The sequence below is a fragment of the Artibeus jamaicensis genome, unplaced genomic scaffold, assembly GCF_021234435.1.
Source record: "Artibeus jamaicensis isolate MK-2021 breed Jamaican fruit bat unplaced genomic scaffold, CSHL_Jam_final contig_327, whole genome shotgun sequence".
Classification (NCBI taxonomy): Eukaryota; Metazoa; Chordata; class Mammalia; order Chiroptera; family Phyllostomidae; genus Artibeus; species Artibeus jamaicensis.
The window spans coordinates 5,258,369-5,279,387 of NW_026521772.1; the positions used below are offsets into that span (position 1 = coordinate 5,258,369).

A 21,019-nucleotide genomic window follows, 5' to 3' on the forward strand; every position below is an offset into this window, starting at 1 on the left:
GTGACTGAAGTAGCCGTGGCGCAGGCGGTGTCATGGTTACGACTGTTGTCCATTTCAATGAGGAAACTGATGTTCAGAGCAATCATACAGCTTTTTAAAGGTTGCACAGCAAAAGGCAGTGGAATTGGAAAGTGTGGTGGGAACAGAAAAGGAAGAAAAGGGAAAAGGCGGGAGAGGATGAACATTCATTTGGTTGTCTCTTACGTGCCAGATGCTTTATATATTATTCATTCTAGCTTCACAACAGCTCTATCAGACGGGCAGTTGCCTTCTTTTACGAATGCGCTTTTGCCCAAGGTTATGAAAAGGCAGAGCCAGCATTCAGATCCAGGGCTGGCTGACTGGAGAGCCCATGCCCCGTCCACCCTAATCTACTCGTCTGCATGACAGTGTGCTGTTCCGGACCATGTCGTGTGGCAAAGCGCCCTCACCTGGAATCCAGGTCCTCTGAGACTCGGATTTGCAGTCTCTCTGCTGGATGGGGGCCATCCAAGAACTAGGCAGCTCCCTCGGGCTGGGGAGAGGAGAGCCCCAGGAATGGAGGGACTAGGAGACTCCGCCTGGCTCCGGCCATGAAGGAATGGGCATTGCCAATGGAAAGTGAGATTGTCGGGAGGGTACGTACCTTAGTTTCTCCACATGCCTGGCAGGTACTTGTGGCTTTGGACTCAGACAAGGCTCACTTTTCTCATTCATAAAATGAGCATAGCAATAGCTATCTTATAGCCTCAAATACTTGTGTGCATCCAATTCGGCAGTGTGCCCAGGGCATCTAAGGCGTCTGGCCCTGAGTAGGTTGCTCATTACGTGTAGCTCCTCTCTCTCCACACGCCTTCTCTGTCTTTGTTGCCTGTCCGTCCCCATTCTTACCAGCCCTTCGGTTCAATATTTTATGAGCATAGGTATCGCTCTCCACCTCTAGACTCCATAGGACGGATAAACGAATCGACGGATGCCCAAGGGCCCCATATCTGGCCCAGAGAGGGAGGTGTCACCGATGCCAGCCAGGAGGATGGGAGGGGGTGCACGTCTGCGATGCTCTGAGAGTCTCCAGTGAGCAAGCAGGAGACGTTGGGGAGACCCGAGTGTCCTGCGTCTTTTATGGAATACAGCCCAAGGTCAGCGTTCACCTGAGCCCTGGAGACGGGCGCGGCCCACTCTCTGTTAGGTGCAGTGTTACCTGGTTGGTGGATTTTCTAGGTCCTTTGTTTCTCCTCCGTCTCCTTCGGCCCCTCATTTTATTACTGCTTCCTTGCCTTTTATTCCTTACACCCCCTCAAAAGGAGTAACAGAGCAGAGAAAGAGGGGAAAGAGTAGGCCTGTTCATCCTATTGCGATTCAGCAGTGGCTTTGAAGAAGCTGCACGGAGTTAGAGGCTCTTTTTGGCACCTCTTTGATCTTTAGTCACTTAGGACGTTTCTGTGACTTTGACGAATAATTGAAAGTCAGAACTGTGTATTCCTAGGGTCACATGGCACAATATGGGTAATTTAAAAAGTTGTTTTAGAAAACCTTGAAGTAACATTGTAAATAATTCGATTGTCTTGTAGGTGGCAATGATCTTTCTTTTGTTAACTTATGATGTTCTTGGCCATACATCTCTCTTACATATGAGCTTTTTAGTGATGCCTTCAGCAACAAGGTGTTCCAGTAGTGATGAAACTGTTTCCCAAATGACCGATTCCCACATCAATGAAGGAGAAACAACGTTTCTGGTTAGAAATGGGAAACCAAAGCCAATGGTAGAATGAACTTGCCGGCGAATGAACAAGTTTTCATTCTAAGTGACAAAACTGTGTCATGAACATAGCTGTCTTTTCTCCCTTTTTAACTTTTTCCCTGGTTTCTTTTCCTCCTTTATCTGACGCTCCCATGACTGAATGCACTTGGCAGAACTATTTCCGAGACACTTGGAATATCTTCGACTTCATCACCGTGATCGGCAGCATTACAGAAATCATTCTGACCGACAGCAAGGTGAGTGGCTCATGGATCTCTTCTTTCATTGTGGCCCAGAAGTAGCATTAAAAAAAAATCCTTTGCATGCTCAGTCCATTTTCAACTCATCAAACCAAACTCGTTTCCTCTGAGTATAGTATGGGGAGTTCCCTTCCTCACTCAGCTCTAGCCAGAAAATGCAGATGCTGGAGAACCGAGCTCCTGGTCTCACCAGCTTTGCTTCGTTTGCATGATGCAAACAGCAGGCGTTTCCCGGAGAAGTGGCATGAATAGAGGGTGTCAGAAGAGACCTAGGTACAGTGTCACTTGAAGAGATAATGAAAGAGTCATAGTTTCTTTGCCCGCTAAGTTGTTAGGCCTGAACTGTTTCCCTAAAATTGTTCCCTAAAAAGGAGGCTTGGAGAACTCATGGTAATTCTCTTCGAATATCAGAGCGTCGTCCTGTACTGGAGGGATTATTAGAGCCATGCTTCTGGTGTCTAGGCTCAGAGTTCGGATCACTTATAGAAGACAAGGGGGGCTGGGCCTGTCTGGTGCAGGGCACCCTTGCGGGGTGGTGCCACAGGCTTCTCCCTGGGACTAGAAGGCAGGCCCGGGAAGGCTTCGAGACACGGGCCTCCCCGTCCTGTTAGCCAGAGATGGAGTTAGAAACAAAGACAGAATCCATGTCCACTTTTATGGCCTGAAGGAGGGATAAAGACACCAATACTTAGGGCTTAGATTTTTCTAAATAACCAGAATGTCACTCGTTCTGTGGTTTTCTTCCATCCACCAGCTGGTGAACACCAGTGGCTTCAACATGAGCTTTCTGAAGCTCTTCCGCGCCGCCCGCCTCATCAAACTCCTGCGTCAGGGCTACACCATCCGTATTTTACTGTGGACCTTCGTGCAGTCCTTTAAGGTAAGAGGCACCAGCCCCTCCTCCTCTCCGAGGGTCAAGGTGGCCCTAACAGAGCAGACAGCACAGCCCGGCGACACGATGCCATTCCATAAGTCCCTTCGCCTCTGAAGCTAGGAGAATGGGTGTTCGTTCAGAGTATTAGATAAATACAGGTCAGCTCTGCCAGGCCGAGGTCAGCTCGTCTTACTCGATAGAATCTCAGTCTAGAACATCGTCTCGACTTTGTAACTCACTTATTTTTTTCCGCCCACTAAGGCAGGTAGCTTATCTTCATGTGGCATGGTGCCTCCCATGGCCTCCCAGACCCCCAAGCAACCCCATCCACGTGTAGAGCCAGCCACCTGTGGTCACAAACCCTTTGCCTTTTCAGGGACATGACAGTTGGCTTTATTTCACGGAACGATTTTTCAGAGGACTTCCTGAGCTCCGTGTCACAGCAGGATGACTCACTCCAGCCCCACCATCGGGGTGTGTGGCCCGCGTGCCGGTGGGGCGTCTGGGGAGGTTCGCAGGGTGAGCAAGCTCTGAGCGCGTGCACAGGCTGTGCAGAGGTGCCTACACAGTGCAGTTAGAAGCCAGTACCTGAGACCCACTCTGATGGCAGAGACTTCCCATAAACAGAAGCTTCCGAAACCTATTTAAATTATCTTCACGCTGTAGCAAATACTGTAATTAGCTACCGTTCAGGTGGCGGGGGCCTAAAAGCTGTTTAAATGCCTACTGTTTTCCTCTTATTAAAAAAACAAAATGGTTGGCCCAGGAATATGTTTTAAAAATAAATTTGATGATAGTGATTCAAAGATAAAATTAAAAAGCCCATTCTGTGATTTCTTAATTACTTGTACACAGGTGGGCAAAAGTCAATTATGTTGATGTGGAAAAAGAAACACAGGCTGCGATTATTACAGTGGCTTTATTAACGCAGACGATGCCACAGTGCATCTGTAAACCTAGCCCCCCCCCCCCGTATTTTAATTACAAACTGGAATACAGAAGACAAGCCCAGAACCTCGCACTTTCTCATCACCCTCTTCATTCGGAAAGGGCCTTCACCCCACCCCCTCACGGCTGACTCACCTCTCCGTCAAGGACCTGCAGGTGCGAGGTGGGAGACCGGTTGGAAGGATGGATGTTCAGGCTCCTACGAACAACCTTGACATTTTTACCGTGTCCAGAGTAATTGTTTGATGTGATAGCTCCCACGGAGGCCTTTGGAAAACCGTTTTTCCAAAGCTAAATGGCCGAGGAGAACTCTAAACCCTTAGCAAGAATTTACCATGAGTCTCAGGTGACTTCGGATTTAGAATTTGAAATCAGATGCTCTTAAAAACCTGCCCAACAAGCTGGCATCGTCGGTGAGTCTCTTAAGAAATATGTGTCAGCCTGTCATATTGTCACGATCACCGATTCTCTGTAAAACTGGGGACTATTGAGGGCAAAGAAGAGGCATGTCAAAAACTGAAGGCCAAATGGTTGGCTTATTTCAGTGACTATACAGAGAGGGGTGAAGACGGCTGAGTCTGCCTCCAGGTGACAGTGTGATGGATGGATGTTGCCTTTTTGGACCAGTCCTGGGACACGGCATTGAAGTTGTTTTCTTAACGTTGTCATGACAGAGGCCGCCTCCGAAAACACACTGCCTCACAACCCAAAGCGCACAGCCGCTGCCTTCCCAGCCCCGAACGTCGCCCAGTTCTCCACCACTGACCCCCACTCAGTTCTTCCCCCTTTGCCTTTATTTTGTGTTCGAATTCATAATGTGGTAAGAAAGGAGATCAGAATGAATCTTTGGTCCTCTCCCCAAAGCTGGGGGTGGGGAGGGATGAACTAGGGCCTGGCGCCATTGGCGTGGAGAAGGTGGAATGAGGGCGGGAGGTCCATGTGGAAGGTGACAGAAGGTAGCCACGCCCAGGTGGTAAGAAACCTGCCTCCCCACTCTTTCCTCTCAGCAGGGGGAGCCCTCCCGTGGCCCCTCAAAGTGCAGCCGTTCTGCCCACAGAACTTGGGAATCAACACTTCATTGGAGGGGGGATCTTCCCACCAATTTCAACCCTTTGTTCACTTTACAAAAGCCCCCCAGGGCTCTCCACTTGGTGAGATCTGTTGGTGAGCCCTGCCCGGCTCCTGCCATCTGAGGGCCTGTAACTGGTCCCCCGGGGTCCATACTGTCCACACTCAAGACACAGTTGAGTCACATAGTGGTACCGCCTTCTGAGGGCTTATGGGATGATGAAGAAGAGGGATTTCCACGTCAGCACTGAGATCGCCCCAGAATTCCAGTGCCACCGCGGCCCCCAAACCAGACTGCCCAATGCCTGCACAGTGCTGCAGCCATCAGGGCGGTTTTCCGCCTTACATCTCCTTCCCTGGCCCCCTTCACTCCGTAAGTGAAATGTTATCCCGGAGCGGCAGTCGGCTTGCACTGTATAGAACGCGGTGCTGCCTCCTGGCTTCCCAGCAGGGCCTTGTGGGATGTTGCAGGGCACGTGTGGAAAAGTCAGGAGGCTGAAACTTTGGGAAGAGGTTCTTTATCAGACAACGCAGGAGCCTTCTGGGTCCGACACACGGCTGAGACCCAGCGTTGGAGTTTGCTTCCAGACTCTCCGTCGGGGCTTCACCTCGAGTGCGGGTGTGGGAAGGGGTCGCGCAGGGAGGCCGGGGCCAGCTGGAGGCTCGCTGTGTAATCTGCGTTGCAGTCACCCACTCACTAATGATCTGCATGGGAAGTGGGGTGAGTCGCGGGCCTGGGGGCTTTCTCAGCTCTCCCGGGGGATCTGGGCCGCACTCAGGGCCGAGGGAACCTTCACGGCGGAAGGTAGAGGACAAGCCACTGCGGCCACCGCTTCCCTGTCTGTGAGAGGACGTGGACCTCTGCAGAGTAAGGGGCCCCGACACAGGGCCTTCCTGGGGAATACGGCGTCCCGGAGAGTCTGCGTGAGTCAGCCCGGGGCCGGACTCGCCGCACTGCCCATCACCTCGGGTCGCTGAGTCCGAGAGCTGCCCGCCTTTGAGTCATGGTCACATCTCCGCTTTCCTTCCAGGCCCTCCCTTACGTCTGCCTTTTGATTGCCATGCTTTTCTTCATCTACGCCATCATCGGGATGCAGGTGAGCGGGCGCACGCGGGGCCTGGTGGTCTCCGGCTCACCAGCCAGGGCGGGTTCCCAAGGTCTTGTTGCAGTGTGACCTTGAGGATTTCCCACTGGCAGGTATTCAGGGTGGTCTGCTGCAGGGCCTTCCCCTGAGGTTGTGAGACCGTGGTGATGACTTACAAGCAGTTGGCCTTCCACAGGCACAACAACAAAACCACAGTGAAGGTGACACCAGTGTTGTCGGTGAGAGGGGTTCCCCGGGAGCCTGAGGAGGGGGCAGGGCTCACGCTGATCTCACGTGGCCGAGCCGGGCCTAAAAAAGGTCAGATGGTTCTGCATCCCGTGATACAAAATATGCCTGAGTTAAGTCTCGAATGGCTGAGACTTGCACCCTAAGGCGCATCATTGGAAATAGCTCGCAGAGTCCCGGGTAGCATGCCCAGCCCTAGGCCCCGGGGCCCTCCAGCTTGGCGGACAGTTCTCTTGGGTAACCGCATCCTTTCTGGGTTTGGAGCTGAGCGGTGGAGATCAGCTGCCTACCCTGGGTATTTCTGCAGGCAGCCAGGGGCCCCCTGAGCAGAAGAGGCCAAATGATCTTTGGAGGCAGCGGTCAGGCAGGGCTCTTACTGAAAACAAACGGCACCGCAGCCCCTGGGCCTCCCCAGCTGGGCACGCAGCTTTCTGCTAGTCTCAGGGAGGCTGACTTTCTGACCGGGAGGTAGGCACGTGAACCCCCCACACAGAACTTCAGCTGAGCGGCAGCCTCCTGCAGCCAGGCGGTTCGGCCACCTTTGGACTGCCAGCTGCCTTTTCCACGGCGCCTGCGGAGCCATCGGCCCGTCTCCCGGGCTGGCGGCGTCAGCAGCCCTTCCCAGAGCATCTCTGAAGTCTCTGCTCTTTGCTCCTCTGTCTTGCTTGCACTTCTTAATTTTGTTCCTCATCTAACTCCATTATTGGAGAGTTTGGTTCTCCAAAAATGCAATAGAATGTCAAGTGTCCCAAAGCGTGAGACGGGGTTGGAAAGTAGTGAGTTCTCCTTCACGGAGGATGTTTTGGGAGAGATTCGATGACGCCGGCCGTGGTGTGTTATAAGCTAATCCCAGCGAACTTCATGAGTGGCTTGATGACTTCTGTTAAGTCCCTTCAAACTCTCAAATATTTGACTGTGGAATTAAAATGTTCCTGAACAGCCAAATGAAACTTTTCTTTCTTGCTTATGCTTAAAAATAATTCTTTCCCCTCTTTTCATTTTCAAACCATATAAATTAGAATTGTACCAGCTCCAATATTCACCAGTTATTAATACTACTGATAACGATGCTAATGCTGTGTGCCATGACCTGAACTCCTGAGTGTGCCAGGCACTGTGCTAAATGGACGTTCCTCCCCCACCTCCCCCCACCGTGTGTATAGTAGATATCACGCAGGCACATAGAGAGACAAAGCTTCCAACTAGAAAGACTGCTCCTCGTATTGTCGTAACAAGGCTGAGAGGCCCCTAAAGCAGAAGGGGCAGCAAACAGAGTGACGTTAGAAAGATAAATGGCCACACGATGTCTTTCTGAGAAGGACTGTCATTCTGCACTTTCCCAGTCATCTTGGAAGAACAGAACTTTGCAGAGGAATCTGAACATGGAAGGAAGGAGTCACTGGCTGGGGAAGGAAAAGCCCCCTGGAGCTGTGCATCCTTAGGGGTGAGGCTTTCAACCTCAGCTGCACTGCTGGTGAGCTGTGCAGACTGAGTCCAGTCCCAGGACCTGTCCGGGCTCAACACCCCGCCCTGTGCAGTGCAGGGGCTGAATGGGGAGCTTCACGGGCCCTTCCTGGTTCTGACGTGCTGTGATTCCAGGCGGAAACGGGTTTAAACCTGTACTTTCCGGCAGTTTCCTGGTGGATCCCAGTGTCCCTTCTTTCTCTTCTGCACCCATTTGATGTGGGAGATTGGGTTCAGTAACAAGGACTAAGTGAAAAGCTAAAGAGAAAAATAAACTTCAAGACCACCTTCACAATAAATACACACTTGAAATTTTTCTTGGCGTTCCTTCAGCATAAGCTTTGGTTTCTTTGGCTGTTATCCACCTACCTCATGCAAAATCACAGCCTGCCCCCAAACCAGTTCATGGTCGGAGAAGGTGTTGGAGAAAGTGGCAGTGATGGCTTCAGCGTGTCATAGGGAAGAAATACTCATGTCCAATGCACTTTAGTGGAGTCAGGGGTAACTCATGAATTCTGAGTGAGAGAGTGGAGACAGACGGCAGTGTGAGCACAGGCAGAGCAACCTGACAGTCTGCTCCCAGGGCTTCCAGAATTATGTATGATAGGTCGGGATTTGTTTTCAATGCATTGGTCCTTTGGGGGGCCCTCTGCTTTCTTATCTTCTTCCTCCCCGACTTCCCCAGTGCTGCCTAGGCTGCCCCCTCCATTCCCCCTAAGAGACAAGGAGTATTTGGGTTTTGAAAAACAGCATTAAGAACAAATTCCCAAAGCAGGTGTCAGTGGGAGTTATATGAGCAGAATAGCTGGGGGCAGAGATTGTTCTTCAATTGCACGTCCTGAAAACTGTTAGGGAGGGAGAAAACATGTTGCATTTAGCATATATTTGATAAATGGAGGCATATTAAATATGGGCTGAAAATTGCTGGAAAAGTGACCTGAGGGCCTTCAGTTGTACAAAGAGTGACTCTCGAGAGTAGACCCTGATGTCGGAAGCACGGCTGGGGAGGCCAGTGCACACGGGCGGGCACCCTTCTCATCCAAAGAGACTTGGGGTTGACCTTGGCTCCTGGGAGCACTGTGTTTGAGTCGATCTTTATTCACTGTCTGCAGAGGAAGACCTCCGGGTTTCCCCCCTTTTGTACATGGGTTTGCATGGTGACTATATCCTCAGCTACCAATGACAGATGAGTAAGCTCACTCTGGCCAGATGTGCCCAAATCCATTTCCTTTGCCCTCTTTCAAGTATCCAGTTGTGACTTCCTTCATCCCACTGGCCTGGACTGCAGTTGATAGGCCTATCGACCTTCTGAACATAGAGTCTGGTGAGGAGCACAGCGAGGAAGATAGAAATGCCCCTCTGACCTAAACTGCGTGTTAACATCAGGGCAGCCCCTTCCCAGGCCTCTACAGACAGAGGGATCCCCTCATCGCTGCCCGAGACCGGCAGAGCAGGGTAGCTTCCTCCCTGAGTCCTGCAGTAAGACCACAGGACAGTCCTGCGGTGGGACAGCGTCTGGGGCAGGCCGCTCTAGCACCGTGGCGAGTACCTCGATACCAGGTTCAATGGAAATAAAGAGGCCAAATTAGCTGTGGGCAGAACTACTTACAGGCAGTGATTCCGAAAGATCTTGCCTCCTGTGGTCTTCTTCTCACTCCTTATCAGGTGGAGAGCCTGGGGCCCACCAGCCTCTCTGCCTTGAGTCGTCTGCTTCAGGGGGAGCCGCGCATGCAGACCTGCCAGCCCTGCAGGTGCCTCTAGCACCATGCGCTGGCGCATCGCTCAGCCCAGTATGCTCACTGCTCTCTGCTGTCTTTCTCCTCAAGGTGTTTGGAAACATCAAATTAGACGAGGAGAGTCACATCAACCGGCACAACAACTTCCGGAGTTTCTTTGGGTCCCTCATGCTGCTCTTCAGGTACCTGGACACATAACTGTCGTAGGTGGACTCTCCTGCCCAGGGGACCCCGTTGCTGTTCTGTCTCCACTCTGCTTGCTCTGCTCCTATCAGGGTAATAGCGGAGTCAGGGCAGGGGGGGTGGGGACAATGCCTCCACAAAACTGCCTGGTGATGGTGACATTAGAAAGTTTCCTGTCTTTGACTCAGTAGTTAATTTACAAATTGCACCTTGAACGTGTCCTTTAGGGCTCTCAGGGAAGGCAAGGATGGTTTCTTGCTGATCAAATTCCTTTTAAGGCCTGAGACCTTGGATGGCCAGGTGTATGTGAGGTCCCAGAGAGTCCCAACACCGTCAGCAGAGTTTCTTCCAAAGATGAAGGGGCAGTGGGTGGGGGGCAGGACCCCGGAGAGCCCCCACGGGCACTCTTTACCTCCGAGCACAACTACACCTGCTGGCTCTGCAGCAAGAGAAGGGACTGGGTGAGCTGGGGGAAGAGGGCCGAGGAGCAGAGAGGGCACGCAGACCTGCCGCTGATGACCGCAGCGTCGTCTTCCGGGCTCAGGAGCGCCACCGGGGAGGCCTGGCAGGAGATCATGCTGTCCTGCCTCGGGGAGAAGGGCTGTGAGCCCGACACCACGGCGCCGGCGGGGCAGAGCGAGAGCGAGCGCTGTGGCACCGACCTGGCCTACGTGTACTTCGTCTCCTTCATCTTCTTCTGCTCCTTCTTGGTGAGTGACGCTGTGCTCTTGGCCTCTGATAGACGGACACGAGATGTCTCCCCCAGTGGGCAGACACACACACACACACATGCACCAGCCCACAGTGTGGAGAACCAGGTTTTCCTCATGAGAACTGTTGGGAGCACGGTGCCCATCGCCTCCTGGTGGGTGAGGGCCCGCGGTTGGGAGAAGCCGGTGCTGTATCCGGAGGAGGAGTCGGTGAGAAGGGGCGGTGGGTGGCGCAGAGGCCAGGGAACAGAGCAGTGCGCTTACTGATGAATCTGTGTGACCCACAGTAAATCCTTTCTCTCCTGTACCTCGGACATTCTATAAGTACAACCAAGAACATCCACGCTCTCTCTCTCTGGGGACCTTTAAACTGTTTAAAAGAAGGTGGTAGTATTAATAAGAGTAGAATGATGATGATACACATGTAATAGGTGCAATTCTTAGCTATTGAGTTTGGTGACGGCTGGCTGGCTTGGTGGAGGGATACTTCTGGCCACCCCGACAGCCCCCGGCTCAGCTCGGCCGCAAACGCCGCTGCACCAAAGTCGGAAACTGACACAGTGCCTCTGGAAGGCACACGGTTTCGTGGCCGTACGTCAAAAAGTGACTTGATTGTCCCTCATCCAGGCAGTTCTACTTCTCACGTGCCCCTGAAGGGGGCCCGCCACGGGGCCACCTCTCAGGTGTGGGACGTGGCTTGCATACAGACGAAGGGTGACCGGCAGGTCAAGTGCAGAGAGTGAACTAACTGCTGTGTTAGTAGCCACATTGCGTTCTGGGCTTTGCTGCTGGTGCAGCTTCTGGAGGGTGGGAGGGAAAATGGCTTGATGATGAGCGTTATTTGCGTGGTGAGTGGAGGCATGTGTTTTAACACACAAAACAGTACCCTATTTAGAAATGTGGAAGTAGACTATACAATGAAAATCACTAAAAAGCAATTTAGAATGGTATTAATTGGAGTTTTCGGTTGATTCATTCACATAGTCAACACGTCTGTATTGAGTGGTATTAAAAGGCTAGGCACTGGGAGAAAGCTGGGAGTCGGGGTCACCTACAGTGGAAGGGTTAAAGGCCTACAGGGGTCTCAGTGCTTATGGACGGGGTGAAATGGGGTATATAGAAAGCAGGGCGTGCAGACACCTCAGTTCTGTTCTTCAGGGTGTAAGCGTTTAATAATAAATATGTAAAAGAAACCACAGATAATAGCTGGAAAATTAATTAGAGACCAGGAAGGTGCTGTGAGAATTTTGAGCTGGAGGGTGCTGCATAATTCACGTTAATGTTCTTTTTAAAGAGGCTGTATTCAGCTGGAGAAGATCTGCTTTCAGATCTCAGCCCTTGAGGAGCCCGGCTTTGTGACCTTGGGTGAGTCACTCCCAGTCACACAGCCACTGGACAGCAGTTCCCAGCTCCAAGCCACTGTCCAGGAAGATTTACTGATGCGCTGCGACATGCTGGGCCGTGTGCTTGGAGCTGGGAATGCCCACCTGTGTAGGAAGCACTGTGTCTTTGAGGCCTGTCGGCAATTAAAGCTGCCTCCTGCAGAGTTCCAGCGGACTGGAAACAAACAATGGGTGTGGATGTGCACACCAGTATAAAAGGCCGTGCAAATGTAAAGCAATAAATAGTTATGAGCCTTTGTCAACATTAATAATAGGTGCCGAGAAAGGAGAGTAGAAGATGTGTGTGGATACATGGGAAACCCTTTAGAATCCATGCAGCCATTGAATATACTCACTGGGGCTCCAACGTCGGCCGTAGGAAGAAAGGCCCCAGCTAGGATCAGGTCCCACTGCATGAGACGCAGCTCCCAGAGCAGCGGCGGCTTAACCGAGAGGGATGTTTCTCTCCCTCGGACACCAGTGCGTTCTGGAGGAAGGCAGCTCAGGCTTGTTCCGGTGGCTGGTTAGCACCCTGGACTCTCTCTGCTCCCTCCCCTCCAGGAGTGTCCCTCACCCTCCTGAGGCAGGACCCCAGGCATCCACTTACATTCTGAATGGATGGATGGACAGAGGGAAGAGGAAGAGTAGTTATTATGATGGGGCCAACAGTCTCTGTATTACAGAGAAGAGTCTGACCAGGTCCCTCCCACACACTGTCCTTCTTTTGTCCACTCAGCCTGCACGTGTGGCTCCTCTGTGCACCCAGCCACTTACCCCGGGGGGTCAGCAACAGGGACTCCTGGTCTCTTAGCCCCGGCGGCACACTGGCCTCTGTCAGGCAGGACTCTCTCACTTGCACGTGACATGAGGCCCCGCTACGTCTGGCTGAAGCAGAACAGGGTTTTGCAGGCGAGGAGGAGCCCTGAGGCAGGGCAGGCAGGTTTCAGCATGCAGGACATGGGGCTCCGAGGACATCGCCAGGACCAGGGGGCTTTTTCTGTTGATTGTTCTCTTGCTCCAGACTTTTCCACGGGAGCTTTTCTCAAACACCCCCAGCCTATGGCCCTGAGAGCCTGCAGCGGTCCCTGCACACTCAAGCCCAGCAGGCAAGAGCAAGTATTTTGCCCCGGAGGTTCAGTGCCTTTTTACTGGCCTCGACTGGCTCACCAGTCAACTACAGCCCAGAGGAATGGGATGCAGGGATTGGCTGAGACCTGGATCCCAGGTGGTGTTCGACTGAACCATATTAACCAGGAACAGGCAAGAAAAGAGCAGCCGTCTAGTCAGCGGGTGCTGGGCAGCCCAGAATCCACAAAGCAGAGCTGTTCACGGTGGCCGTCCAGTCCTGTCAGTGCCACTCCCTCTAACTCTCCAGTTTATGCTGCTGCCACCCTGCCACCCGCCTGGTTCGGGCACCACGACCCCCTCCACACAGCCAGTGAGCATCCGTTCTGCACGCCCTTGGTCTTCCTCCTAGTTTAACCCCCTGTGCAGGTTCCCCGAGCCTGCTGCGTAAGTCTAGGGCGGCCCCTACAGCCAGCGGGCCACACCAGTTTGTCACTCATTTGTTTGGACAGAAATGGTTTTTATGTTTTTACATAGTTGAGAGGAAAATAACCAAATATTTCATGACGTGAAAATGAGCTGAAATTCAAATGCACACTCCTGTCTGTTTCCGCTGTAACCTGCATCTGCTGCTTATTGGCTCTTCTTGTAAAAATCTGTAACGTTTGTGTATTTGCAATATGTCGCCGTCTTTACTAAATACTAAATAAGTCTTTACGGTACTCCAGCATCAACACCTAGGGAACCCCTGCTGCGCCCTCGCAGTGTACCAGGCATGGGACTCTGGCTCTGGGTGAGGACCCCCCCTGCCCCCCCCCCGTCCCCAGCCCCAGCACCTGGGTCTCTGTTTGGAATACGGTGGGTGGACAATAAATGTTGTTGAACAAGTAGGTGGGAGAAGAGGATCTTCTTGGAAGCCACTCAAGAGCCGTGAATAGCTTCACGTCGGCACACAGCGAGCCGTGCCGTCAGCCCTGAGACATCTCCCCAGTTCTGTTGGCTGCTTTGGTGGTGCAAGGGTGGGGGAGGGTCTGGGAGGGGGTGTCAGACCGTGACTTACTCTAGCCTTTGAGGCTGTTGTCACGGCTGCTCCCTCTGCTGCTGTGATAACAATCACGTAAATTGAACCGATAGCAAAAAGCGGCCGTGGAGTACTTGGCAGATAGGAAGCGGCACAGAACATCGAAACGCTGCTGTTCACACAACGAAGTGTGTGGCGTAGATGGTGCAAGCGCGGTGACTTCAGCAGGATCCACAGGGCTCTTGTGAGGGCAGGCGGCCTCACAGACTGCGGCGTTACTGGTGTGCCTCGGAGCCTGGGTTTCTGCTTTAGGGCTCCCCCAACCCTTCTTCTCTGCCCTCTTGCCCCCCAGATGCTCAACCTGTTCGTGGCCGTCATCATGGACAACTTCGAGTACCTGACTCGGGACTCGTCCATCCTGGGGCCGCACCACTTGGACGAGTTTGTTCGTGTCTGGGCAGAATATGACCGAGCTGCGTGGTGAGTAGGCTCCTCGGCCACCGCACCCCGGGGCCCGAGTCAGGGGCCTCTCGAGCGCTCGGGAAGAGGTTGGCCTTAGAGCCACCGAAGGCTTGCCTGTTGCCGAAGGGAGAGTCCTCTTGGTTGTGGCCCATTAGAGAGGCTGGGTCCTCCGCGTGGCTCTGGTGTCAGACGGAGCTTCCCCCCATCGCCCCTCTGTCCACCTGTGACAGGTTCCCCTGTCCTTTGCCAAGCTCATCACCCTGTCTGTGCCTCCAAGTATTGGGGTAAAGCCCAGAGGGGCTTCCACAATCTTCTCTTCCTGCTTCATGCTCACCACACTCCTTTGAGTCGCTGGGCAGGGAGGTGGGGACGTGGGCTACGGTTTTCTGGGCCATCTGGCCACCACGGTCAGTGACAATAGTGTTTTATGTCTCTCATCCCTCTCAAAAGGTACACTTTGAGATAACTGAAATTATATAAAAAAACCAAACAAGTTGCCCTTCCAACCAATCCCTTAAACACATGTGAATTTTTATTGCACGAGACTGGGATAAATGCCGGGACGTTGTGGGGATCACCCCGCCCCGCCCACCAGGTCTCGCTCACACCCTGTAGTTCTGCAGTGATGTTGGGTGCTCTGGGCTTCAGAGCCGGGTTGGCCGAGCAGGCCCACGGGCCGCCTGTGGCCCAGAGCCTCGTTCCACAAACAGCGTTGCGTTGGAACACAGCCACGCTCCCACGTTTGCGGGCTGTCCAAGGCTGCCGCCACGCTGGGAGGCAGAGTCGGGTTGTCCTGACAGAGACGGCATGGCCCGCAGATTCAACCCGGTTCCCTCTCTGAGCCGTTAGAGAAAAAGTTTGCTGATCCCTGCTTTAGAGTTCCAGGGCCACGTGTCGGCCCTGGTGGCTGGAGATGGGGTGAGAGTCCTGTGAGCGCTCCCACCTCAGGCTCTCCTCTGTCCTGTGCCGTCTTGGCCTCGGGTCTAGCTCACCAGTCCGTCCATGCTGGGCCCCCTCTGAAAATTCTACAGGAAATGCCACCCTTCACCGGCATGGGCCGCGTTGCTTCCACCTGGAGCCCCTCCTACTCTGAGGCTCTTCCCAGGGTTGTCCTTCCGGGAGGCTGCCGAGCTCGGGTCACTGCTTTGCGCGTTAGGTCTGTGAACCAAACTTCCTGTCCGCAATTAGTAGTGACTTAGGGCACAGGGTTCTCTAAATCCATTCCTGGTGCAATGGCTTTTACCTTCTGGGCCTGCTTTCCAGTAGGCGGGTGCTTAGGCGGCCCCCTGCGGGGTGTCAGCTGGGCCTGTGTTTATCTGCTCCCTGGCCTGGCACCAGGCACTCACCCTCTCGAAGCTTCCTCGTCTGTAAAATGGTGGTAAGGACACTGACTGTGAGGATTCTATTAAATCACGTGAGGAACTGTTACTGTGACTGACAGTGACCACGTAGACAAGTGACCGGGAAGTGTGGAAAATCGGTCTGCAGAACACGGACGGCCCCCGGGGTGGGAGCCTGGGAGGGGAGAACCCGGCTGCTGGCTCAGGAGTTCACTGCCCCCCTAGCCTCCCCCAGTTGTCCTTGGTTCTCAGAAACCCCTGCTTCCTGCAGGTTCACACTGTCCTGGGACCCCAATGCCACGCGCGTTGAGCACGTCCCTCCCCACTCATTCCGGCTGCTGGGAAGAAGCAGTTCCCCAAGGACTACTGGTGAGACGTAGCCACGTGAGCTGCGAGAGAGCGAACAGGAAATAGAGAACTCATTTTGTCTGCTTTGAAGTCCATAGTGTTACCTGTTCTGGTTCAAGTTTCGTTGTCTTGGCTATGAGATTGGGGGTGGGGGGGACCAGCAAAGACATGGGGACGGCGTCTTCAGAAAGAAGACAGACACAGGTCGCAGAGGCCGTTGGCCCCGGACAGCAGCAGGGTCATCACAGTGAGAGAAACAGAAGGAATGGTTAAATTAGCCTCCTCTCAAGGGTTAAGAGACTTGGAAGTATTGATGAGCTGCTCTTTGGAAGAGGAGGAATCAACACCAAAAGCAAGAGCAGGCTAGACAGAGCGAAGCCCCGGGCTCCACGTGGCTGCTGGTGAGGCCTGGTGCCCAGAAGCGGGGGCCCTGGTGCGTACCAGGGTGCGTCCAGACCCCTGGCCTCAACGGACCAGATGCTTTAGCCACTGGAAATGAATCAAGTGGATTGTGCCCTTTCCACAGGAAACCAGCACTCTCCAGCAGGCACGTGGGGAAGGGCGGGGTGAGTGGTAAGATAGAACTCAGGGTGCCTGGAGTCCTGCCTGGCTGGGAGCGAGCCGCCGGTGAGCTGGGCAGTGGCGTGGCGCTGGGAGAGGACCACAGTCTGAACACAGGTCCCGGCAGGCGCCCTGAGCAGGGAAGCACTTGCCCAGGCTCAGCTGAGGACAAATGGGCCACGAGCAGCAGCACAGCCCTCCGCAGCTCCCCTCCCACAGGCCGTGCTCCTTGCTGATTAGCCTGATGGGCCCTGTGCCTCTCACAGTCTGCAGGGAGACGCAACTTGCTCCCTGTCCAACGGGCGGGTCTGAGGGATGGACGGTCGGCCGTGCCTATGAGAAACAAGCCGTCTGCTGGCCACTTGCCGGCAGCCTTCGCAGCTGCTCTTCACAGTGAACTTGCAGGCTTTGAGCCAGGTTTTGCGTCCTGCATCTGGCCCCGCGGTGGGCCAGATCGGTGCCACGGGTGCTCTTGGGCATTGGACGGGCTCGACTGCCTTAGCAAACAAACGGAGGGTGATGCTGTTCGTGAGCTGTTGCTTCTCCGGTGCTTCTGTTCTCAGTCTCCGTGGTCTGGCTTTGCCAAGCCCCGGAAAGAAGCCGCTCTTCCTCTTCCGGCCGTGCCCCTGGTGGCTGAGCTGTCGTTTCTTCCCCACCTTCTCTGCGTGTCCTATTAACCCACTTCTGCTTCCTTTTCAGCGGCAGGATCCCGTATAAGGATATGTACAAATTAGTGCGGGTCATCTCGCCACCTCTGGGCCTGGGAGAGAACTGTCCCTACAGGGTGGCTTGCAAGGTTTGCCTCCCAGTCCCCAGCCGCCACCGGCGGTGGGATGCGCCCTGGAACCCCTCCTCTCCATTCCGCTCCGCCGCCACCACGCCACATGAGGGAGCCTTCATGTTGCTTTCCTTTAAAAGAGTTTAAAGAGGTCCCGGCCTCCCAGAACCAGCAGCTGTTAGAGTAGGAGGAAGGGCATCTTTGGAAGGGGAAAGGCAGGAAAAAGAACCAGTTAAGGGCTTAATAACAAAGGTCGATTTGACCTGTCACTTCCTCCACACGTGCACGCTCACGCGTGTGTGGCCATCCACGTTCTCTTCCCACTCCACCGTCACCCACAGATTTAACCAGAACGACCTCTCCCTCCCAGAGTGCAGACATCTTTTTTAAAAAGCAAGGAGTTCTGGTTTCCCCTCATTGGAGAGGGACACGCCTCCTGTTAGCAGAGTAGCACAATGGTCCCATATATGACGTCACCAGGTGTGATTGTGGTCACCCTACCCCCTGCCTGCCCTCCTGCTTCTGAGCGATTTGGCCAGAAGCTATTATAGAAGCTATAGGAAGGAGAAGAGGTGAGAAACCGTGAAGAATTAGGGCAAGAGGTGAGAGTAGGTAAAAGAAGATTGGGGGGTCTTTTGGGGGGTGGGGGGGTAGGAAGGCTGCAGTAGGGCACATTTCTTACCTTGGGGTCCTGACATATACTTTCAAGGGGGCCTAGGGGCTCTGCTGGTTTATGAGACCAAGGACGTATTTAGGGGCATCTAGGACTTCCCACCAACTCTGCTAGACCCTGGGAACTCTAAACATCCCAGTGGCTCTGCCAGGCCGTGTCCAAGGCCAAGTCTGCCAAGTAAAGAAGCGGCTCCCAGTGCTGTGGGGGAGTGCAGCCTCCCTGGGGCGGAGCACAGCCAGGCAGCTGGGAGAAGACTTAGGTGGGGGTCGGGGGGAGGTGCCAACCTTGGCAACGGGCAGGAGCTGGGTTGGGATGGTGTCGGAGTGATTCAATACACGGGAGGCTAACAGCTGCCTCTGCTGAGACTCTTTAAACTTGACCCTGATGAAACCTGCAGCAGCATGAGGGGAGAGCTGGGGAGGGCAGCATGGCATGCAAGGCGCTCCTCCTCCTCCTCCTCCTGGCTTTGTGTCTTCTGTCCCCAGCATGCCGTGGCGCCGGGACATGCCGGGGAGCACAGAGCCCTCTTCTGCACAGAGCCAGGTGGAAGCAACGGGCAACTCTGACAGCAGCCACAGCCCCCCACTCCCACGCCGCTGCCGGCTCCTGCTGCGCGCACGGCACGGGGGGTACCCGGTGTCCCGCCCATGTTCAGAGCAGGAGAGCAGCCCGACTTCCTGGCTGCACCTGGACATGCTAACCCATGGCTGGAGCGCCGTCTATCCGGTTTATACCGCTCGCACACAGCCCTGGGAGTAGTGACCATGCCCGTGTAGCACGGAGCATGGCGCCTGACCAGGGACGTAGGGTGATGAGGACCCGGAGTAGCAGGCAGCCAAGTCCCATGATGAGCTCCCACGGGGGGCCCAGGGGCCACAGGGGGCTGCTGGCGTTCCTGGGTCTGTGTGGGGCCGATATAAATCCGCACCAGGATGGAGTCGCCTGTACGATTTGCCTTGATTAACAGGTTTCCTATTCTTCTCCTGTTTGTCCGTTTTGTTTTGTTTTCCTCTCCTGTCCTCTGTATGATTTTGTCTGTTTTGTTTTGGCTCTTCCGGGAATGCCTGGTCTCCCCCTACTGTCTGCATCCTTCTCCCCACTCCCTTGCCCGGCCGCCTGCCCTACCGCCCCGCCCCCACTCGCCGCCCCTCCATGACCAGTGGCCGCATCCATTACACTGAGATGTATGAAATGCTGACTCTCATGTCACCACCGCTAGGCCTCGGCAAGAGATGTCCCTCCAAAGTGGCATATAAGGTAGACCACCCCTTCCTTTGTTCTGGGCTAGAGACCAACAGGAACTGGGATCCAGCCGTGGGGAGGCCAGATCGTGGGGAGGAAGCAGGGCTTGGGAGGTGGAGGAAGGAAGCAGGGCAAAGAGAAAGGATGAGACAGGAGGGCCAGGAAGGGCCGCGGAGGGGTGCCGTCCGTAAGTGCTACGGAGGGTGTTTGGCCATGCTCTTCACCGTGGGGTTGGTGAAGTGTTGTTCTGTGTTCAGCGGCAACTGTGTGGCTTCTCGTGAGTGGGCTTCTAGAGGAGGCAGAGTGGCGGCCTGCAGGGAACCCACAGCCAGCGGCTCTCTCAGTGTATAAGGGCTCCTTCGCCCAGATACGCTAAGGAAGTAATGCAGAAATTCCTCTAAATGCCATTCAGGAAGAAACTTTTTAAGAGGAAAACATGTTTAACAAGTTTCTTCCTCCATACATGGGAAGGAACTATACAGCATGGCTCCTTCTAAGCAGCAGGAAAAAAAGAGGAGCATGATTTCTGTCCCGTGGCGTAGGGTGAAGGGTGCAGCTCCTTGTCCCCGCCAGCCCAGCTGCCCGCTTCTCTGGGCAAGGGAAAGGGTGATGACGGGCCATGCGCATTCAGGGCAAGACTTCCCTCTTTGGCGGGGCTGAGCTGTGGGGCCCAGCCCTGGAGTTATGGGGGGACTCCCCCCGGTTTGCATAGAGCCGCGTTGTCCATTGGGGGTCACCTGCCATTCAGGTGCTCGTAGCTCTGAGCCCCAATTTGTTGGGTTTTATACTCCACAGTTAGTAGTAGTAGTTATTCATTCCCCTTTGGTGTCGAGCCTGACCCAGCAGTCTGGAGCCCTTCCCTTCACCCGGCAATGTTGCCGCCTCTCTAGAAGCTTAGGGAGGTGGGAGAGGGAACTCAGATACAAACGGGGAACTGGCTTGGCCCTCTAAGGGCCCATGTCTGGGGAACCACGTTAGGTGAGGAGTGCCAGCGGAGTTGTAGAGATGCTGCCTTGGGAAGAGACATGTCCTTCCCCGCTGGGCGGGTGGCTCTTCCAGGGGACCTTGCCCTGCTACTGCAAGCTGCATAGCTGCAGAGAGCATCTGACTGGGACGGGGGACCATTCAGGGCCCTCCTCCACCCCAGGACATGGCTCCCCATGCACAGACTAGGGGCTGGCCTCCTCTTTGCTCATGATGGCCACGTCCAAAGTACCAGGTGGTAGAGTGTGGCCCTGGGTTCTCTGAATTTCTGGGATGAAGCTTGGTGAAAGGGGTGTCAGGCCTGGAGGAAAGGTTGAAAGAATTCCCAAAGCAAGATACTCTCTGCGAAGTGGATTTGGCCATATCCGTTTGAACCCTCCCTTTGGGTGAGGGGAACACGGCCTGCCCACTCTGCTCCTGCCTTGGTCACCCTCCTCTCATGCTCTCCTCCCCGCTCCCCAACCGCTCGCCCCTGACCCTGCCTGCGCTCTCCCCTCTCCCATCCTGCTCCAGCTCATCCATTGGATCAGGGGGACTTCTGCATGTTCAGTCGTGTGCTGGCAAATTCCATCTCTAAAGACTCAAAAAGGGGGCATCAGGATGTGTCTTCCAAGTCAGATAAGCAAAGTCTCCCTGCTCACCATCTTTCCGACTGAGCTTTGGGGGTGTTCACGGGACAAGCAGAAATACGGAGCAGCCTTGAAACAGGGAATGGAGCCACCTCGCGGAGCTGACTCCGTTCCCTGAGCCACTTCTTCCAGAAATCACGGGCCGTCCCTATGAAAGGCCTTCTTAGGACCCTGGAGGAGTCCCCCAGAATGAGTAGTCCCCCTTCCTTTGGAATTTGGCGCCACGGTGGGGGGCGTGAA

General features: G+C 54.3%; 1 protein-coding gene across 1 annotated transcript in view; it reads left to right on the top strand.

Moving 5' to 3' along the window:
- Positions 1–21,019, top strand: part of CACNA1E (calcium voltage-gated channel subunit alpha1 E) — a 403,397-nt gene that overhangs the window by 368,289 nt on the left and 14,089 nt on the right. Inside the window, exons 34-40 of the mRNA XM_053663734.1 lie at positions 1,894–1,977; positions 2,735–2,860; positions 5,902–5,967; positions 9,492–9,583; positions 10,129–10,294; positions 14,115–14,242; positions 19,085–19,181. Coding sequence (XP_053519709.1) covers positions 1,894–1,977; positions 2,735–2,860; positions 5,902–5,967; positions 9,492–9,583; positions 10,129–10,294; positions 14,115–14,242; positions 19,085–19,181 — 759 coding nt within the window. The remainder of the gene's footprint in view (positions 1–1,893; positions 1,978–2,734; positions 2,861–5,901; positions 5,968–9,491; positions 9,584–10,128; positions 10,295–14,114; positions 14,243–19,084; positions 19,182–21,019) is intronic.